Source organism: Oncorhynchus mykiss, chromosome 31 (assembly GCF_013265735.2).
Source record: "Oncorhynchus mykiss isolate Arlee chromosome 31, USDA_OmykA_1.1, whole genome shotgun sequence".
Lineage (NCBI taxonomy): Eukaryota > Metazoa > Chordata > Actinopteri > Salmoniformes > Salmonidae > Oncorhynchus > Oncorhynchus mykiss.
The window spans coordinates 735,402-757,500 of NC_050571.1; the positions used below are offsets into that span (position 1 = coordinate 735,402).

General features: G+C 45.2%; 2 protein-coding genes across 18 annotated transcripts in view; one reads left to right on the forward strand and one right to left on the reverse strand.

Moving 5' to 3' along the window:
* Positions 1-5,540: 5,540 nt before the first annotated feature.
* LOC110504450 (gap junction beta-1 protein) lies at positions 5,541-9,216 on the forward strand. 2 transcript variants are annotated; one of them, XM_036969998.1, is made up of 2 exons: positions 5,541-5,716; positions 7,254-9,216. In XM_036969998.1, the coding sequence occupies exon 2, from the start codon at positions 7,268-7,270 to the stop codon at positions 8,093-8,095; it is 828 nt and encodes a 275-aa protein (XP_036825893.1). In that variant the 5' UTR covers positions 5,541-5,716; positions 7,254-7,267; the 3' UTR covers positions 8,096-9,216. The 2 variants fall into 2 exon arrangements, with proteins under 2 accessions (XP_036825893.1, XP_036825892.1); XM_036969997.1 differs by lacking the exon at positions 5,541-5,716 and adding an exon at positions 6,304-6,400.
* Positions 9,217-17,724: 8,508 nt separating this feature from the next.
* LOC110504448 (transcriptional regulator ATRX) overlaps positions 17,725-22,099 on the reverse strand; it is a 56,133-nt gene continuing 51,758 nt past the window's right edge. For 15 of the 16 annotated variants that reach the window (XM_036970289.1, XM_036970295.1, XM_036970291.1 and 12 more), the window contains 4 exons: positions 20,223-20,332; positions 18,380-18,526; positions 18,094-18,271; positions 17,725-18,004 (listed from right to left, as the gene is read on the reverse strand). In XM_036970289.1, coding sequence (XP_036826184.1) covers positions 17,808-18,004; positions 18,094-18,271; positions 18,380-18,526; positions 20,223-20,332 — 632 coding nt within the window. In that variant the 3' untranslated portion in view covers positions 17,725-17,807. Of the gene's footprint in view, positions 18,005-18,093; positions 18,272-18,379; positions 18,527-18,576; positions 18,727-20,222; positions 20,333-22,099 lie in introns of those variants that run through there. The other variant, XM_036970296.1, reaches the window with a different exon arrangement.

The following is a 22,099-nucleotide window of genomic DNA, read 5'->3' on the forward strand; positions in this document are numbered from 1 at the left end:
ACCTACTCGGCATCTCACAAAGGCTCAGCGGTTGGAACCAAAAATCTAAAATTTGGACTCTTCAGACCAAAGGACAGATTTCCACCTGTTTAATGTCCATTGCTCATGTATCTTGGCCCTCTTCTTATTGGTGTCCTTGTAGTGGTTTCTTTGAACAGTTGAGATGTCTGTTACTTGAACTCAGTGAAGCATTTATTTTGGATGCAATTTCTGAGGCTGGTAACTCTCTAATGAACGTATCCTTTGCAGCAGAGGTAACTCTGGGTCTTCCTTTCCTGTGGCAGTCCTCACGAGAGCCAGTTTCGTCACAGAACTTGATGGTTTTTGCGACTGCACTTGAAGAAACTTTCAAAGTTCTTAAAATGTTCCGGATTGACTGACTCATGACTTAAAGTAATGATGGACTGTCGTTTCTCTTTGCTTATTTGAGCAGTTCTTGCCATAATATGGACTTGGTCTTTTACCAAAAAGGGCTATGTTCTGTGTACCACCCATACCTTCTCACAACACAACTGATTGGCTCAAACGCAAATTAACTTTTAACGAGGCACACCTGTTAATTGAAATGCCTTCCAGGTGACTACCTCATGAACTAGGGCTCCTGAGTGGCTCAGCGGTCTAAGGCACTGCATCTCAGTGTAAGAGGCGTCACTACAGTCCTTGGTTTGAATCCAGGCTGTATCACATCCGGCCGTGATTGGGGAGTCCCATAGGGCGGTCACACAATTAGCCCAGCATCGTCCGGGTTTGGCCGGGGTGGGCCGTCATTGTAAATAAGAATTTGTTCTTAACTGACTTGCCTAGCTAGTTAAATGAAGGTTACACAAGCTGGTTGAGAGAATGCCAAAGGGTGGCTACTTTGAAGTATCTCAAATATAAACTATATATTTTGATTTGTTTAACACTTTTTGTTGGTTACTACATGATTCCATATGTGTGATTTCATAGTGTTGATGTCTTCACTATTATTCTACAATGTAAAACATAGTAAAATAAAGAAAACCCCTTGAATGAGTAGGTGTGTCCAAACCTTTGACTGGTACTGTATATTTTCATGTTTAAATACATTTTCGTGAAGGACAAACTAAAACCAGATGAAGTAATGTAGATAATGGAGCTGTTCATAATATATTCTCTGAGAACTACCACTCACCAAAATAAAAGCTGGACATTCGGGGAGAAATACAAAAATTACAAGAACAATTTAGCATTATTGATATTGTTTATATTTGAGCAAAATAACACATTACCCATGGAGAAATGCATTGCATGAAATTCCTTTTAAAACTGTAAACATTTCTCTCTGCTCCTTGGTGAAATTTGTATAGAATTGCAGGAAATTGTTGTGAAAATGCATTTCTCTACATCACCAAGATGAGGCTTGATTTTTCTCTCTGATGCCAAAAGGCGGGCCTTTAAAATATTCCTTCCCAGGGTGCACTATGGGTGTCATTGCTGTCTTTATTGAGTCAGCCAGCCAGCCAACAGACCGGCTGTCTTTATTTAGTCAGCCAGCCAGCCAACAGACCGGCTGTCTTTATTTAGTCAGCCAGCCAGCCAACAGACCGGCTGTCTTTATTTAGTCAGCCAGCCAGCCAACAGACCGGCTGTCTTTATTTAGTCAGTCAGCCAGCCAACACACCGGCTGTCTTTATTTAGTCAGCCAGCCAGCCAACAGACCGGCTGTCTTTATTTAGTCAGCCAGCCAGCCAACAGACCGGCTGTCTTTATTTAGTCAGCCAGCCAGCCAACAGACCGGCTGTCTTTATTTAGTCAGTCAGCCAGCCAACAGACCGGCTGTCTTTATTTAGTCAGTCAGCCAGCCAACAGACCGGCTGTCTCTATTTAGTCAGTCAGCCAGCCAACAGACCGGCTGTCTTTATTTAGTCAGTCAGCCAGCCAGCAGACCGGCTGTCTTTATTTAGTCAGCCAGCCAGCCAGCAGACCGGCTGTCTTTATTTAGTCAGCCAGCCAACAGACCGGCTGTCTTTATTTAGTCAGTCAGCCAGCCAACAGACCGGCTGTCTTTATTTAGTCAGTCAGCCAGCCAGCAGACCGGCTGTCTTTATTTAGTCAGCCAGCCAGCCAGCAGACCGGCTGTCTTTATTTAGTCAGCCAGCCAACAGACTGGCTGTCTTTATTTAGTCAGCCAGCCAGCGAGTAGACCGGCTGTCTTTATTTAGTCAGCCAGCCAGCCAACAGACCGGCTGTCTTTATTTAGTCAGCCAGCCAACAGACCGGCTGTCTTTATTTAGTCAGTCAGCCAGCCAGCAGACCGGCTGTCTTTATTTAGTCAGCCAGCCAGCCAGCAGACCGGCTGTCTTTATTTAGTCAGCCAGCCAGCCAGCAGACCGGCTGTCTTTATTTAGTCAGCCAGCCAGCAGACCGGCTGTCTTTATTTAGTCAGCCAGCCAACAGACCGGCTGTCTTTATTTAGTCAGCCAGCCAACAGACCGGCTGTCTTTATTGAGTCAGTCAGCCAACAGACCGGCTGTCTTTATTTAGTCAGTCAGTTAACAGACCGGCTGTCTTTATTTAGTCAGCCAGCCAGCAGACCGGCTGTCTTTATTTAGTCAGCCAGCCAGCAGACCGGCTGTCTTTATTTAGTCAGCCAGCCAGCAGACCGGCTGTCTTTATTTAGTCAGCCAGCCAGCAGACCGGCTGTCTTTATTTAGTCAGTCAGCCAACAGACCGGCTGTCTTTATTTAGTCAGCCAGCCAGCAGACCGGCTGTCTTTATTTAGTCAGTCAGCCAACAGACCGGCTGTCTTTATTTAGTCAGCCAGCCAACAGACCGGCTGTCTTTATTTAGTCAGCCCTCATAATCCTGTAAATGTAGGAGGATGATCCATTCTGTGTATTTGACAACAGTTCCTCACTGTGAACTTTCCTTTATGACATTAAATGATGCTGTGGCTTGTTATTTTTCCTTCACTAAGTTTGCAATGTTTTTGCCTTCTGTCATATTATTAGCTACTTTTCTGACCATTTCCATATTTGATATGTATCTGTGTGTTGAATAATAAATGGTTTACTCATTACAGGATCTCTCACTGGTCTTCATTTTGTATTTGACAGAACAATTCAAATGTACCATATTGTCCAAAACGCGTTTCTCAAGCAATCATAACTCATTACGATGTTGTATTCTCTCAACCAACAACAAGATGAACCTGACCCCCCCCCCCCCCCCCCCCCCCCCCCTCCCACCTCTTTATCACAACTGATGCAGGAACAGCCCTGGGCATTGAGATGTAGAATAATGGTACAGTGAACTGATTCTGGGTCGTCTGATATCACAGGACAAACAGGTGTTGTTTCTGTAGCCTGAGTGCCAGTCTGTTTCTGCTGTCAGGTCAACTCCTTGGTCTCTTTCTGCCGTCAGGCCAACTCCTTGGTCTGTTTCTGCTGTCAGGTCAACTCCCTGGTCTGTTTCTGCCGTCAGGTCAACTCCTTGGTCTCTTTCTGCCGTCAGGCCAACTCCTTGGTCTGTTTCTGCCGTCAGGCCAACTCCTTGGTCTCTTTCTGCCGTCAGGCCAACTCCTTGGTCTCTTTCTGCCGTCAGGCCAACTCCTTGGTCTGTTTCTGCCGTCAGGCCAACTCCTTGGTCTGTTTCTGCCGTCAGGCCAACTCCTTGGTCTGTTTCTGCCGTCAGGCCAACTCCTTGGTCTGTTTCTGCCGTCAGGCCAACTCCTTGGTCTGTTTCTGCCGTCAGGCCAACTCCTTGGTCTGTTTCTGCCGTCAGGCCAACTCCTTGGTCTGTTTCTGCCGTCAGGTCAACTCCTTGGTCTCTTTCTGCCGTCAGGCCAACTCCTTGGTCTCTTTCTGCCGTCAGGCCAACTCCTTGGTCTCTTTCTGCCGTCAGGCCAACTCCTTGGTCTCTTTCTGCCGTCAGGCCAACTCCTTGGTCTGTTTCTGCCGTCAGGCCAACTCCTTGGTCTCTTTCTGCCGTCAGGCCAACTCCTTGGTCTCTTTCTGCCGTCAGGCCAACTCCTTGGTCTGTTTCTGCCGTCAGGCCAACTCCTTGGTCTGTTTCTGTTTCTTTTCCGTGTGTCTCTGCAACCGTCATGTTGAGGATATATGGATGAGTCTAAAATGGCGCCCTATTCCCTAATGGGCTCTGCTCAAACGTTCTTCACTATATAGGGAACAAGCTAGCATTTTGCCTGGAGCCTTTCTGTGGTGGTTCCCCCCCCTCCCCCGATGACGTGTGTCCTCTGGGAGGCTCAGCAGTGTCCTCTGGGGGGGCTTTACCACCTCTGTCTGACGTGACCACAGGACTCACCTGGTCATTCCATTCTGACACCAGATTGGGTAAGAGGTGTAAACGTTGTTCTTAGCGAAAAATAGACAGACGAACAGAAATAAGATGTAGAGATTTGAGCAATGAATTGAGTGAGTAGACAATCCAGATCTTTGGATAGATCAGTGGAACAAGCCAATCAGAACCATCTAATGGATAGATCAGGGGAACAAGCCAATCAGAACCATCTAATGGATAGATCAGGGGAACAAGCCAATCAGAACCATCTAATGGATAGATCAGGGGAACAAGCCAATCAGAACCATCTAATGGATAGATCAGGGGAACAAGCCAATCAGAACCATCTAATGGATAGATCAGGGGAACAAGCCAATCAGAACCATCTAATGGATAGATCAGGGGAACTTTTATTTTTATTTACCCGTTATTTTACCAGGTAAGTTGACTGAGAACACGTTCTCATTTACAGCAAAGACCAGGGGAATAGTTACAGGGGAGAGGAGGGGGATGAATGAGCCAATTGTTAACTGGGGATTATTAGGTGACCGTGATGGTTTGAGGGCCAGATTGGGAATTTAGCCAGGACACCGGGGTTAACACCCCTACTCTTACAATAAGTGACATGGGATCTTTAATGACCTCAGAGAGTCAGGACACCCGTTTAACGTCCCATCCGAAAGACGACACCATACACAGGGCAGTGGGATATTTTTTTAGACCAGAGGAAAAAGTGTTTCCTACTGGCCCTCCAACACCACTTCCAGCAGCATCTGGTCTCCCATCCAGGTACTGACCAGGACCAACCCTGCTTAGCTTCAGAAGTAAGCCAGCAGTGGTATGCTGCTGGCAAATTGGAACAAGCCAATCAGAACCATCTAATAGATAGCTCAGGGGAACAAGCCAATCAGAACCATCTAATCTCTAAATAAACACCCAGTATATAGCACAAAGACATTGACTGTCCACTTCTGGAACTGTTTGATTCATAGTTTCTTGAATGATTTTGCAAACATCTCATTTTGCCCACTGCCCGCCCTTTTCCCCTGCTCTCTCGCTCAGTGGTTCGGGTCAGAAGCCCTCTGCCCTCCCCTCCCAGCACAATAAATACTGTGGCATGGAGCTCAGGTCTTTTGTGTCCACACAGATTCTTTCTTCTGCATGTTCCGCTGGGGGGTAGGCAGAAACCAGGGCGTTTTATCAGAATAACACAGAGTCTTGTTGGGGCTCTGATAAAGGGCAGCATTGTATGGTAATAGTTTATATAAGACCATATGACCGCTGTGCTGCGCTGGGCTCTGCTACGGTGCAGGGTAGTGGCTAGTGTCGCGGGAATGATTAGCATTTTACCAACGCATGGTGTTCACAAGCCAAGAGCCTTCTGATTCGATGATAAAATAAACACATTTCATTTAACCCTTCTTTGTACACATTTTGTGTACCACCACAGCTGAAGGTAAAATCCATCATATCTCTGATTCTCTTCATTTAACCATTTGGATGATGATGTGTTGAGATTCCTGAGGAAAAGGAAAGAGGGTCTGACTGTCTGAGGTGTTCTGGAGCTCTCTGAGAATTCTAGAATTCCAGACTAGATTCTAGAATGGTTCTGCAGAAAGACAGTAGTTACTGATATGAAACATCTGTTCACCCGAGTACAATAACTTCTCTTGGTTTGATCTGGGTGTATTTTATGATTGGCATAGTTTAAAGACTGTTTTGAGATTGGCTATATTTCTTCAGTTACAGTAGAGGTCTTAGACAGTGACTGTCTGTAGTTAAAGATTCTTCTAGTGAGATGGATGTTTGAGTCGTTGCTTGGAGAATGTATCTTGGCTGGTCTGTCTGGTGTAGCCGTGTCCGTCTGTCTGAAGGTCAGGTTACGGTCAGTCAGTATTAATACTTGTTGAATGGATCACATGTCTCCGTTATCGTTTCGCTATTGGCTATCGGAGCGTTACGTGGCGTGACGTTGCGCCCGTGTTAGGCCATCGCCCCAAGGTTCTTAAAGCGCAGGCCAGGGATAGGCTGAGTCTTGTTTGCCGTTGCTGCGACCCGACCGCTCCAGCTCCATGGCCAGGCTACACCTGACGGTGGTGGTTTAAGGACCTGGTGCTGCCGCCACTGCCGGCGGAGACTGGTAGGACCAACAGCTCGGGGAGTACTGGGACTGCTTTCTAGATCACACCTATTCAGTGGTTGAAAGTAGTGCACTTTTCTAGGTGCAGACAAGGGTGTGTTTTGTTGGGGGTTGTTGAGGAGGAAGGTTCTGTTTTAGTCCACATTAGTACAGTTTGAGAATGTTTTTCTGTCTGGTGTTTTACTGATTTGAGCTCAAGCATAACACCTGTGGGGTTATTTAAGAACTCTCTCTTCCTCACTACAGGTTTGATTGATTTCCTTTATTAAGGATTGACTCAGATTGTACAGTTTCAATGACTATATCAATATGTTACCAACATGTGATGTACCTTGATGTCCCTAATTCCTTCATTACATGTTTCCAGTTCTTATAGAGAATGACCACCTTTCCCAGTGTGATGTCCCCTAATTCCTTCATTACATGTTTCCAGTTCTTTCCCAGTGTGATGTCCCCTAATTCCTTCATTACATGTTTCCAGTGATCAAACGTCTGCTTGTATTTATTTGACCTTTTATTTAACTCGGCAAGTCAGTTAAGAATTTTCAATGACGGACTGGGAACAGTGAGTTAACTTCCTGTTCAGGGGCAGCTCGGGGATTTGAACTTGCAACCTTTCGGTTACTAGTCCAACACTCTAACCACTAGGCTACCCTGCCGCCCCAGTGAGATGCATTGTCAACAGAAGGTTGTTTCCTAAGTCCTATATTCTTCTAAGGAACAGTTAGTCTCCTGAGTGTGATCATCAGCTTGACATTTCTCCTTTCCAGACTGGGCTTGAGAAAAGCTTTCAGAGCTGAAACGTCAACATTAAACAGTCTGAACTATATCCCTTCTTGTTTCTCCTCTCCAGACCTGGAATCGAAAATGAACTGGGGGTCCTTTTACGCCGTGATCAGCGGCGTAAACAGGCATTCCACCGGCATCGGCCGCATCTGGCTGTCTGTCATCTTCATCTTCAGAATCCTGGTCCTCGTGGTGGCGGCCGAGTCGGTCTGGGGCGACGAGAAGTCTGGCTTCACCTGCAACACCCAGCAGCCCGGCTGCAACTCTGTCTGCTATGACCAGTTCTTTCCAATCTCACACATCCGCCTGTGGGCCTTGCAGCTCATCCTGGTGTCCACGCCTGCTCTCCTAGTGGCCATGCATGTAGCCCATCGCAGACACATCAACAAGAAGATCCTGAAGAAGTCCGGGCGCGGTTCCCCTAAGGAGCTGGAACAACTCAAGAACCAGAAGTTTGCGATCACAGGCGCCCTCTGGTGGACCTACATGATCAGTGTGCTGTTTAGGATCGTTCTGGAAGTCGGCTTCCTTTATATATTCTACTTGATCTACCCTGACTTCAAGATGTTCCGTCTGGTCAAGTGTGACTCGTACCCCTGCCCCAACACTGTGGACTGCTTTGTGTCGCGACCCACGGAGAAAACCATCTTCACCGTGTTCATGCTCTCCGTGTCGGGGGTGTGTGTTCTCCTCAACCTGGCCGAGGTGGCCTACCTGATTGGTAGAGCCTGTCTGAGGTGTATCCATGGTAATCAGGAAGAGACTAAGGTAGCATGGATCGGTCAGAAACTGTCCTCCTACAAACAGAATGAAATCAACCAGATGATCGCTGACCAGTCGAAGTTCAAGTTTAACATGGGAGCTAGGAAGACCTCTATGGAGAAGGGAGAGAGGTGCTCTGCTTTCTGATAGGCTGCCCTGGAAGGGAGAGAGGTGCTCTGCTTTCTGATAGGCTGCCCTGGAAGGCAGAGAGGTGCTCTGCTTTCTGATAGGCTGCCCTGGAAGGGAGAGAGGTGCTCTGCTTTCTGATAGGCTGCCCTGGAAGGGAGAGAGGGGCTCTGCTTTCTAATAGGCTGCCCTGGAAGGGGGAGAGGGGCTCTGCTTTCTAATAGGCTGCCCTGGAAGGGGGAGACGTGCTCTGCTTTCTAATAGGCTGCCCTGGAAGGGAGAGAGATCCTCTGCTTTCTGATAGGCTGCTCTGGAAGGGGGAGACGTGCTCTGCTTTCTAATAGGCTGCTCTGGAAGGGAGAGAGGGGCTCTGCTTTCTAATATGCTTTCAAGTCCTAGTTCCCACTCCTTTTCACTGCTTCAAGCTAAAGAACTAACCAGCTTGGACCCTTACTGTAGAGAAATCCTCATACAATAACTCCATCTAGTCATAACGCCAATCATCATTCATTTCTGGCTCCATTTATTCTGGTGACTGGTGCTAGGTTCTGGTAGGATATGAAGAAGAACAAACAGACCCAGACAGGGGGTATTGGATGGGCCCCCCAAAAATAAAACTAACCCGGACAAACTCGATGCTGGATTGGAGGGAGAATTTTGTTTCATCGTGGTCGACACAGTCACTGTTTTCTCACAACCTTGGGGCAGAAACGGGTGGATAAAGGAACATTTGTTTCAGCACATGACTTGACAAACCCATTGTATTGGAACTCACCGAGTCTCCTACAGCGGGGAGACTGCTCCTACAGCGGGGAGGCTGCTCCTACAGCGGGGAGGCTGCTCCTACAGCGGGGAGGCTGCTCCTACAGCGGGGAGGCTGCTCCTACAGCGGGGAGGCTGCTCCTACAGCGGGGAGGCTGCTCCTACAGCGGGGAGGCTGCTCCTACAGCAGGAACGAATCACTCATTAAGACATTGAAGATCTTTTTAATGGTGCACAGCAAACGATGGAACTTTACTACGTTGTTTTAGTACTATCAGCACCAAGAGGGTTAGGGTCAGCAGCAGCACCAAGAGGGTTAGGGTCAGCAGCAGCACCAAGAGGGTTAGGGTCAGCAGCAGCACCAAGAGGGTTAGGGTCAGCAGCAGCACCAAGAGGGTTAGGGTCAGCAGCAGCACCAAGAGGGTTAGGGTCAGCAGCAGCACCAAGAGGGTTAGGGTCAGCAGCAGCAGCGTGGAAAACTGGATGTCCTGACAACTGACAACTTCCATTAACCAGTACAAAAGGATATGTTCATATCTCATATCCCACATTATAGTATTACAGTATATACTGCATCTCACATTATACTGTTATATGTTCATATCTCATATCCCACATTATAGTATTACAGTATATACTGCATCTCACATTATAGTATTACAGTATATACTGCATCTCACATTATAGTATTACAGTATATACTGCAGTACTGACGATTGAGGTTCTTTACACAACAACATCCTTAGCTGCAAAGTAAACCTTATTTATTGAGGTTATTGCTCACAACCAAAGGATTGATTGATGGATACACATCTTTGTTATTAATAGGCGTTGGTGTTTCTAGGCTCTCAGATGGTACTATATAGTCTCTTGGTGTTTCTAGGCTCTCTGATGGTACTATATAGTCTCTTGGTGTTTCTAGGCTCTCTGATGGTACTATATAGTCTGTCATGGTGTTTCTAGGCTCTCAGATGGTACTATATAGTCTGTCATGGTGTTTATAGGCTCTCAGATGGTACTATATAGTCTCATGGTGTTTCTAGGCTCTCAGATGGTACTATATAATCTCATGGTGTTTCTAGGCTCTCAGATGGTACTATATAATCTCATGGTGTTTCTAGGCTCTCTGATGGTACTATATAGTCTCTTGGTGTTTCTAGGCTCCCTGATGGTACTATATAGTCTGTCATGGTGTTTCTAGGCTCTCAGATGGTACTATATAGTCTGTCATGGTGTTTATAGGCTCTCAGATGGTACTATATAGTCTCATGGTGTTTCTAGGCTCTCAGATGGTATTATATAGTCTCATGGTGTTTCTAGGCTCTCAGATGGTACTATATAGTCTCATGGTGTTTCTAGGCTCTCAGATGGTACTATATAGTCTATTGGTGTTTCTAGGCTCTCAGATGGTACTATATAATCTCATGGTGTTTCTAGGCTCTCTGATGGTACTATATAGTCTCTTGGTGTTTCTAGGCTCTCTGATGGTACTATATAGTCTGTCATGGTGTTTCTAGGCTCTCAGATGGTACTATATAGTCTGTCATGGTGTTTATAGGCTCTCAGATGGTACTATATAGTCTCATGGTGTTTCTAGGCTCTCAGATGGTATTATATAGTCTCATGGTGTTTCTAGGCTCTCAGATGGTACTATATAGTCTCATGGTGTTTCTAGGCTCTCAGATGGTACTATATAGTCTCATGGTGTTTCTAGGCTCTCAGATGGTACTATATAATCTCATGGTGTTTCTAGGCTCTCAGATGGTACTATATAGTCTGTCATGGTGTTTCTAGGCTCTCAGATGGTACTATATAGTCTCATGGTGTTTCTAGGCTCTCAGATGGTACTATATAGTCTGTCATGGTGTTTCTAGGCTCTCTGATGGTATTATATAGTCTCATGGTGTTTCTAGGCTCTCTGATGGTACTATATAGTCTCATGGTGTTTCTAGGCTCTCAGTTGGTACTATACAGTCTGTCATGGTGTTTCTAGGCTCTCAGATGGTACTATATAGTCATGGTGTTTCTAGGCTCTCAGATGGTACTATATAGTCATGGTGTTTCTAGGCTCTCAGATGGTACTATATAGTCTCATGGTGTTTAAAAAGCTCTGACATGTTAATCACAGGCTTCTCAACACATTATTGTGGATCTGTCCAGAAATTGTGGCATTGTTGACAAGTCACATGATGTGCAGTGGAACCTATGAAGAGGCAAGAATGAATTATTTCAGGCTTGGGCATTGCCAGGTAAAGTAGATTAACCAATAACCTCCTGGTTTGTGATTGGTTGAAAACAGGCTGTTGCCATTTATTTTCATATTTAATGTAGGAAAGTTATTGTACTGTAATATATTACTACTCCATGTCTCTTCCAGTTCGTCAGTTTACAATTTACACATTGTTGTACAGTAAAATGATAAAGATAATGAATTGAACCTGTGCTTGTAAAACAGCTCTTTATTTCTGCTTTAGTTGCAGTATTAATGTCCGTCTCCCGTAGGTAAACCATCCAAGTCTTTGGGTCACTTTCCTAAAATGTCCTTGTTTCCAGAACTCCTAGTTGGATGATTATGGATTTCCTGCTTTTTTGGGGGGGAAAGTAAACAGAGTTTTGCAACCCTAATCCAGTCCATGGTGTATATAAAGACAGGTTGTAACAGTGTATATGTATATATTAGTGGAATAAAATACATAATGATTTGAACAACTCAAATGTGTTGACATGTTTTATAATGTTGACTGACATTGCAAAGTGTCAGTAGCGGTATGTTATAGTTCCAAACCTCTGGTTTCACGTCTTAAGTGTGCAGTAAATCCATGTTGATACCTGTTTACCAGCCTTCCTTCTGTTCCACTCCCGTCATTGGTGACTTCAGGACCTAAACGGCTGCTCTTCTCCAAAGCTTTGTCCCAAATGGCACCCTGTTCCAAATGTAGTGCACTACTTTTGACCAGGAGGCTCATAGGGCTCTAGTCAAAAGTTGTGCACTCTGTAGGGACTAGGGTGACATTTGGGACACAATCTTAGTCATTCCCCCCTCCACCACAGTGATAGAGACACCATCTCCCTCTATTTAGCAATGAGTTGGTCTTGGCTAGCAGCAGCGGTGTTCAGCTGGTTGGGAGGGAGGGAGAGGGTCGGAGAGGAACTCTAGGAGGAACGACGGGGAGAGGGTCGGAGAGGAACTAGAGGAGGAACGACGGGGAGAGGGTCGGAGAGGAACTCTAGGAGGAACGACGGGGAGAGGGTCGGAGAGGAACTCAAGGAGGGAAGATGGGGAGAAAGGGTCGGAGAGGAACTAGAGGAGGGGAGAGAGGGTCGGAGAGGAACTCTAGTAGGGAAGATGGGGAGAGAGGGTCGGAGAGGAACTCGGGGAGGGAAGACGGGGAGAGAGAGTCGGAGGGGAACTCGAGGAGGGAAGACAGGGAGAGAGAGAGTCGGAGAGGACCTCGAGGAGGGAAGATGAGGAGAGAGGGTCGGAGAGGAACTCTAGGAGGGAAGACTGGGAGAGAGGGTCGGAGAGGAACGAGGGAAGATGGAGAGAGAGGGTCGGAGAGGAACTCGAGGAGGGAAGACGGGGAGAGAGAGTCAGAGGGGAACTCGAGGAGGGAAGACGGGGAGAGAGAGTCGGAGAGGACCTCGAGGAGGGAAGATGGGGAGAGAGGGTCGGAGAGGAACTCTAGGAGGGAAGACTGGGAGAAGCCTTGACTGACTGAAGAGTGAAAACAGGAGTGTGTTGGTGTGTCCCGTAGTGTGGAATGGTCTTGTGGCCAGCGGTGGGCTGGTCTGGTGTTTCCTGTTAATTCAAGGGCATTGCTGGGGCCTGGAGAGGAATGCCACAGAGGCCTCACTGGGTTGGAGAGGGACTGAGGAGGAGGGGCCACATGGTCTCAGTACCACAGGGAGCTACTCTTCTGGGGACAGTTGACTGACAAGGTAGGCACTTCCATATTCTACTTTTTGTTTCAGTCTAACACTCATTTCATGACCCCAATGACGTTGCTGTGGCAGTTTGGAACTCAGTGAGTTGCATTTGAGGACAGACAATTTTTATGCGCTACACACTTCAGCGGTCCCGTTCTGCGAGCTTGTTTGGCCTACCACTTCACGGCTGAGCCGTTGTTGCTCCTAGACGTTTCCACTTACAGTTGACTGGTGCAGCTCGAGCAGAGCAGAAATTTGACGAACTGACTTGTTGGTAAGGTAGCATCTTATGACGTTGAAAGTCACTGAGCTCTTCAGTGAGGCCATTCTACTGCCAATGTTTGTCTATGGAGATTGCATGGTGTGCTTGATTTTATACACCTGTCAGCAACGGGTGTGGCTTAAATAGCCGAATCCACTAATTTGAAGGGGTCTCCACATACTGCTGTGTGTATATTGTGAATCATTCTGGGGAAAAAATACCTGGATGTGTAGCTAGCAATGTAGCCGATCTGTGTATTGACCCAAACGTTTGGTATACATATTAGTTCAGAACCGAGCTATGAACATCAGCTATCATAGCCAGTTGTATCAACTTCAAAACAGCCTGAATGACATTAATGAAGCCTATGGATTGAGTAGAATATAATATAACCTGTACATTATTCACTGATCATGTACTGTAGTTATTACCATGCATGAGATCCCCACCTTGTGGCCTGTACATTTAATATATTCACTGATCGTGTACTCTACCTTGGCAAATAAAGGTGCGGTTCAGCTATGAATGTCTTTGAGATGGTTTTTCAGTCATATCCAATACCAGGAGTATCAAATTCCAGTCTTTGAATGACTCTGTGTCTACATGTATGTATTACAATTATACACTTCAACAGTGTTTTCCTCTCCTGGTCCTGGGACATCAATGGTTACACATTGGAACTAATAGACTACAAACAGGATTGAACTAGTTAAAAGGCTGATTTGTAATTGTTTTATACAGATATATTTTAAACAGTACACTACACTTCCTATGTATGTAAATACTGTAAAACCGGTTCATCTCAATATCTAAATCCCTTCATCTGCATTGATATGATAAACACAGGATAGCTGGAGTATTTCATCAAATTAGAGACTTAATATCAACCAGTAGAGAATGTAACATGCTTTATTGAAATAAGCTCATTATCCAAGTGTTATAAATACAAGTTTGATCTGTACTTCATTATAAAACAGAGGAAGAAAGAGGTGTAAAAAGACCAAAGGAAAGAGGTCAAACAGAGGAGCAGGGAAGGCAGCATATTATTAATGAATCGCAGTGCTACCTAAATATTCTCAGTTCATCACAATTACATAAGCATTTCTCGACAGCACAAAGCTTATCTTAAAAGCGGGTGAGGTGGCGATGATAGGACTGGGGGTTGGCATCCTGAATTGATCAACTGTGAAGTGCAGAGGGAAAAACAACAATGTGCCCCTCTTTTGAGTCCCCAGGACTGAGAACCACTGCTCTTCATATGTAGACAGGCTTTCATAGCTCTCTTTATCTGAGGACAGAAAACCTCACAAGAAACGCACTTCATTATAGTTAAATTACACCACACTGAATATTATGTTTCTATTATCTCTGTCCTCACTTCTAGGGCCAGGAACAACACACAAGTACCTGCTCTTTCCAGAATAGCCTCCTCTCTCACTGACAGTTGGGGCTGTTACCATTCACCCTCCATGGTTGTGAACTAGCTACCTACAAATTCATTTGGAGTTTGTTTTTTACAGTGATAAATACACCTAGCTGCTGATATTTAATTCACTTGGCTAGCTATCTATACAGTATTTTGAGTTAGCCTGCACTGTAGCTAGTTAGCTAATAATGCATCATTTTATTTAAACATTTCTGAAATATATTTACTTGAATAGGTTATCCCAGCCATGGGGACAATTGAAAACAGGGCAGCAGTTTGTTCATCACCAGAGCGTTTTAGAGGATATTACTATAGAACTATCTACCCATTTAATAACCAGACCTTCATACAAACTGGTTCTGATGAATTGTTGATGCACACTCGAAAATGTACCGCTAATATTTAAGTTAATGTTAGCTACTTCTGTGGCTTGAGACTGCTAGCTAACAGTAAACGGACAGGGAGTATGCCAAACCACCGCTATCCATGAATCTCTAGTGACGTCGCTGATTTGAATGCAGCCTAACATGCTGACCAGACCGGACACGTCGCGTGCTCGAGCGTCGCAAAATAAATTTAGAAAGTCACGTTATTCAATAATTGCGCTCGCCAAAGGGCGTCTGTGACGCCAACGGCTAAAATAGAACTCATTCCTATTTCTGACGAAGATCGCGCTGAAAGTCCCGCCTCTCCCATCTCATTGGTTTATAGAAGCAGGTACCCACGTCTCATCTCCTCATTGGCTATACCCACGTGGGTGAATGAAAGACAACTGTTTTGCCGGTAGTCGTGGTAATACAATGAAAGTTTTGATGCGATCACCATAAACGATAAGACGGAGAGATGACTAGAAACGATTCGGTTGGCCGTTTTATGTGTGGATTAATTGTTGGAGTAGAGGTCCTTGTGTATTTCAGGTAAAATAACAACTCAATTTTTATATCCCAGGACAAATTAGCTAGCAACAGCAAGCTAGCTAAATAGGACAAATGAACGTTAGCTAGCAAAAGTGCAAGCTATCTAGCTAAATAGCCATACATGTTTAATGCTTTTCGACCTGTCCCCAAATGAATGTCATTGGTTCAGTTTGTTTTGATATTTTAACCTGCGTGTGTCGTGATCGCGTTTGGTGTTGGGGGGGACAAAATAAATGCATGACGACGCACCGAGCAGCCGGTTTGGGTTCCGTGTAATCCATGATGTGTTCCAGTTATCTTGGGTTTGACTAGTCGCTAACTAACCTGCACCGAGGTTGACTGTCCACCAACCTGTCCTTTAGATAGCAGTCCACTGGGGGTCAGTGTTGTCTGTGTCCCCAGGGCAGTCAAATGAGGGTTGTGTTGATGTTGTATGTCCCGGGTGGGCTGACAGAGCGGTCAAGGGCTGTGTGGTTATATTGAGGTTTTGTCCAAAGGTCAAAGCAAAGGTTATTGGTCGCCTAAACAGTTTAGCAGATGTTATAGCGGGGCTGCGAAATGCTTATGTTACAGCGCCTAACAATGCATTAAAATGTCAAACTGGCACACAAATAATCAATTTAAAAAAGAAATGTCAGAAAGAATCTAATTAACAACCCAAATAACACTAACAGTAATCCATATGTATCTACACAAGATATACTATGAATGATATGTACAGCAGATATACTAATAATGGCAGGTATCCTAGTGGTTAGAGCGTTGGACTAGTAACTGAAAGGTTGCTGGATCGAATCCCTGAGCTGATAAGGTAAAAATCTTTTGTTCTGCCCCTGAACAAGGCAGTTAACCCACTGTTTGGCTAAAGTGTATGTACACTTCCTAGGCCGTCATTGAACAACAGCAAAGGACCTTGTGAAGATGCTGGAGGACACAGGTACAAAAGTATCTATAATCACAGTAAAACGAGTCCTATATCGACATAACCTGAAAGGTCACTCAGCAAGGAAGAAGCCACTGCTCCAAAACCACCATAAAAAAGCCAGAATACGGTTTGCAACTGCACATGGGGACAAAGATCGTACTTTTTGGAGAAATGTCCTCTGGTCTGATAAAACATAAATAGAACTGTTTGGTCATAATGACCATCGTTATATTTGGAGGAAAAAGGGGGAGGCTTGCAAGCCGAAGAACACCATCCCAACCATGAAGCACGGGGGTGGCAGTATCATGTTGTGGGGGTGCTTTACTGCAGGAGGGACTGGTGCACTTCACAAAATAGATGGCAGAATGAGGATGGAAAATTATGTGGATATATTGAAGCAACCTCATAAGACATTAGTCAGGAAGTTGAAGCTTGGTCGCAAATGGGTCTTCTAAATGGCCAATGACCCCAAGCGTACTTCCAAAGTTGTGGCAAAATGGCTCAAGGACAACAAAGTCAAGGTATTGGAGTGGCCATCACAAAGCCCTGACCTCAAACCTATAGGACATTTGTGGGCAGAACTGAAAAGGCGTGTGTGAGCAAGGAGGCCTACAAACCTGACTCAGTTACATCAGCCCTGTCAGGAGGAACAGGCCAAAATCCACCTAACTTATTGTGGGAAGCTTGTGGAAGGCTACCCGAAGCTTTTGGCCCAAGTTACACTCAATTAGCATTGCCTATAAATTGTTTATGTAAACTTCTGACCCACTGGGAATGTGATGAAAGAAATAAAAGCTGAAATAAATAATTCCCTCTTATTATTCTGACATTTCACATTCTTAAAATAAACTGGTGATCCTAACTGACCTAAGAGACTTTTTACTAGGATTCAATATCAGGAATTGTGAAAAAAATGAGTTTAAATGTATTTGGCTAAAGTGTATGTAAACTTCCAACTTCAACTATATGTATGGGGGACAGAGGTAGTCATGAAAAAAATGGTCAACCCCTGCTATTTAACACAAGAGTCCATATAACTTACTATATTGAACAAAATCAACATGCAACAATTTCTAATATTTTACTGAGATAGAAAGAAAATCAGTCAATTTAAATTAATTAATTAGGCCCTAATCCATGGATTTCACTTGACTGGGCAGAGGCACAGTCATGGGTGGACCTGGGAGGGCTTAGGCCCTCCACCAACCAAAGAGGATCTGCAGAGAAGAATGGGAGAAACTCCCCAAATACAGGTGTGCCAAGCTTGTAGCGTCATACCCAAGAATACTTGAGGCTGTAATCGCTGCCAACGATGCTTCAACAAAGTACTGAGTAAAGGGTCTGAATACTAAATGTACTTGTATTTTTCAGTTTTGTATTTTTTCATGAATTAGCAAAAATGTCTAAACCTGTTTTTGCTTAGTCATTATGTGTAGATTGATGAGGGGGGGGGGACTTTTTAAAAATCCATTTTAGAGAAAGGCTGTAATGTGTTAAACGTCCAGGGGTCTGAATTATTTCCGAATGCCCTGTAGGCCAGCGGTCTGGATATAACAGGAAGTAACAGACATACACTCTATGAGGTTGTTCTGCAACGGTGTGCCAGTGAGCACCACTCTCCGTCGGGTCTTGATGGAGTTCATGGCTTTAGAGATGGCCGACGCCTCGTTCTTCAAGATGTGGCCCTCATCACAGATCACAAAGTCTGGGCCTGGGGAGGGAGACAACACAGAGCAGAGAGAGTTGAGAAGAAACTGGATACAAGAAATAACCATGTGTGTGTGTGTGTCCTCTACCTACCTGGGTCAACCAGGGTCTTCTGGAAGGTCTCTTTGAGTTTCTTGCTCTTGATGTTTCTACCCTGTGTGAGGTTACGGTACATCTCATAGCCAATGATCATGATTCCTCCATCCTCCTGCCACTGCTGCAGAGCAGACGCTCTCTCCTGAGGACGCTTCACCGTGGCCAGCTCCGTCACCTAGTGACAGACAGCGTAAAGACACACAGACAGCGTAAAGACACACAGACAGCGTAAAGACACACAGACAGCGTAAAGACACACACGTATATCAGAGTAAGTGTGTACCTTTAAACTCTCCTTGTCCTTGAAGCCGTACTGCCACTTCTCAAACTCATTGAGCCAGTTGAGAACGGTGTTGAGAGGACAGACGATCAGAGCCGTGGAGAAGTCTAACTTTTCACACAGCAGTAGTGTGTGGAGTTGGGTTACCACCTAGTGATATAAACAGGGTTAGATACAGTATAGATATATACACATAGAGAGAGAAGTCTAACTTGTCACACAGCAGTAGTGTGTGGAGCAGGGTTACCACCTAGTGATATAGACAGGGTTAGATACAGTATAGATATATACACATAGAGAGAGAAGTCTAACTTCTCACACAGCAGTAGTGTGTGGAGTAAGGTTACCACCTAGTGATATAAACAGGGTTAGATACAGTATAGATATATACACAGAGAGAGAAGTCTAACTTCTCACACAGCAGTAGTGTGGAGTAGGGTTACCATCTAGTGATATAGACAGGGTTAGATACAGTATAGATATATACACATAGAGAGAGAAGTCTAACTTGTCACACAGCAGTAGTGTGGAGTAGGGTTACCACCTAGTGGTCAAAGTACGTAATGAGGGTCAGATGAGATAAATGGTTGGGATTGGAGGGAAACATTATGCTCCTCCCACAACCCAAAAACATCCCGTTCTATAGGAAGACATCCGGCCAGAGACCCCAGTCCACCGGCCAGAGACCCCAGCAGTCTACCGGCCAGGGACCCCAGTCTACCACAGTCCACCGGCCAGGGACCCCAGTCTACCACAGTCCACTGGCCAGAGACCACAGTCCACCGGCCAGAGACCACAGTCCACCGTCCAGAGACCCCAGTCTACCACAGTCCACCGGCCAGAGACCCCAGTCCACCGGCCAGAGACCCCAGTCTACCACAGTCCACCGGCCAGAGACCACAGTCCACCGTTCAGAGACCCCAGTCTACCACAGTCCACCGGCCAGAGACCCCAGTCTACCACAGTCCACCGGCCAGAGACCCCAGTCTACCACAGTCCACCGGCCAGAGACCACAGTCCACCGGCCAGAGACCCCAGTCTACCGGCCAGAGCTCCCAGTCTACCAGAGTCTACCGGCCAGAGCTCCCAGTCTACCAGAATCTACCGGCCAGAGCTCCCAGTCTACCACAGTCCACCGGCCAGAGACCCCAGTCCACCAGCCAGAGACCCCAGTCTACCGGCCAGAGACCCCAAGAGTCTACCGGCCAGGGAACCCAAGAGTCTACCGGCCAGGGAACCCAGCAGTCTACCGGCCAGGGAACCCAGCAGTCTACCGGCCAGGGAACCCAGCAGTCTACCGGCCAGGGAACCCAGCAGTCTACCGGCCAGGGAACCCAGCAGTCTACCGGCCAGGGAACCCAGCAGTCTACCGGCCAGGGACCCCAGTGAGTGGTACAGACCAGCAGTGTTTTTCCCAGACCCAGACAGTGAGTGGTACAGACCTGCAATGTTTTGGTCCTAAGTGGTACCAAGAACGAGATTAGAACCTTGTCAAAGAGAGCAAACTGAACGATAATTTATAGCTAATGCTGTCTGGCTATGGAATACTCCTCTTTCAAGTAAAGTCTTCCTTTGTAATGTTACTAAGATCTGTGTTTCGTCATGTGAGTTGAGATGGGTGTGTCTTGGCTATAAATGATACTAAGAACTGTTTTGTAAGCACTCTCAGAGAATTCATTTATAGACACTGAATTGATCTGAGAGTCAAACAGGGCTATGGTGAAGCTCATATAGAATTAAAGATGGACTTTATGATATAACTCTGACTTGTGTGTGCTTTGCTCTCTCAATGTTTAGTAATACAGGAAATGACCACGACACAGGTAAAGGGATGAGTGGTACAGACCTGCAGTGTTTTTCCCAGGCCCATACAGTGAGCCAGGATACATCCAGAACCAGAGTTCTTGTTGGTTTTCTTCACCGACTCACAACAGCAGTCCCACATGAACTGGACCCCTAGAGAGACAGAAAGCTCATACTACAGAAATCCTTCCTTTGTTGGCAGCACTGAACCCATGAAGCATGGCATTGACTTGGTAAGTGAGTAAAATACGAACACCCTTGTTTTCACCATAAAAAATCAACATGATTAAAGACAAACATTGATACTACTACTAGAACAACTATTACTACTACTACTGTTACTACTACTGCTACTACGACTGTTACTACTGATACTACTACTACTACTACTGTTTCTACTACTGCGACTGTTACTACTGATACTACTACTACTACTACTGTTTCTACTACTACAACTACTACTACTACTACTGTTACCGCTGCTACTACAACTGCTGCTACTGTTACTACTACTGTTAATACTACTACTGTTACTACAGCTGTTACTACTACTAATACTACTGTTACTAATACTGCTGCTACAACAACTACTACTGCTGCTACTACGACTGTTACTACTGATACTACCGCTGCTACTACTACTACTACTACAACAACTACTGCTACTACGACTGTTACTACTGTTACTACTACTGCTGCTACTGTTGTTACTGCTACTGCTACTGTTGTTACTGCTACTACTACTACTACTACTACTTCTACTACTGCTGCTACTACTACTGTTGTTACTGCTACTGCTACTGCTACTACTACTGTTGTTACTACTACTGCTACTGCTACTACTACTACTGTTGTTACTACTACTACTACTACTACTACTGTTGTTACTGCTACTGCTACTGCTACTACTACTGTTGTTACTACTACTACTGCTGCTCCTACTACTACTACTACTGCTACTGCTGCTACTACTGCTGCTACTACGACTGTTACTACTGATACTACCGCTGCTACTACTACTACTACTACTGTTACCGCTGCTACTACAACTGCTGCTACTGTTACTACTACTGTTAATACTACTACTGTTACTACAGCTGTTACTACTACTAATACTACTGTTACTAATACTGCTGCTACAACAACTACTACTGCTGCTACTACGACTGTTACTACTGATACTACCGCTGCTACTACTACTACTACAACAACTACTGCTACTACGACTGTTACTACTGTTACTACTACTGCTGCTACTGTTGTTACTGCTACTGCTACTACTGTTGTTACTGCTGCTACTACTACTACTACTACTACTACTTCTACTACTGCTGCTACTACTACTGTTGTTACTGCTACTGCTACTGCTACTACTACTGTTGTTACTACTACTGCTACTGCTACTACTACTGTTGTTACTACTACTACTACTACTACTGCTGCTCCTACTACTACTACTACTACTACTGCTACTGCTACTACTACTACGACTGTTACTACTGTTACTACTACTGCTGCTACTGTTGTTACTGCTACTGCTACTGTTGTTACTGCTGCTACTACTACTACTACTACTTCTACTACTGCTGCTACTACTACTGCTGCTACTACTACTGCTACTGTTGTTACTGCTGCTACTACTACTACTTCTACTACTACTGCTACTGTTGTTACTGCTACTACTACTACTACTACTTCTACTACTGCTGCTACTACTACTGTTGTTACTGCTACTGCTACTGCTACTACTACTGTTGTTACTACTACTGCTACTGCTACTACTACTGTTGTTACTACTACTACTACTACTACTACTACTGTTGTTACTGCTACTGCTACTGCTACTACTACTGTTGTTACTACTACTACTACTACTACTACTGCTGCTCCCACTACTACTGCTGCTACTACTACTGCTAC

Coding starts and splice junctions, on each gene's coding strand:
- LOC110504450 (XM_036969998.1), top strand. CDS start 7,268: ATGAACTGGGGGTCCTTTTACGCCGTGATCAGCGGCGTAAACAGGCAT.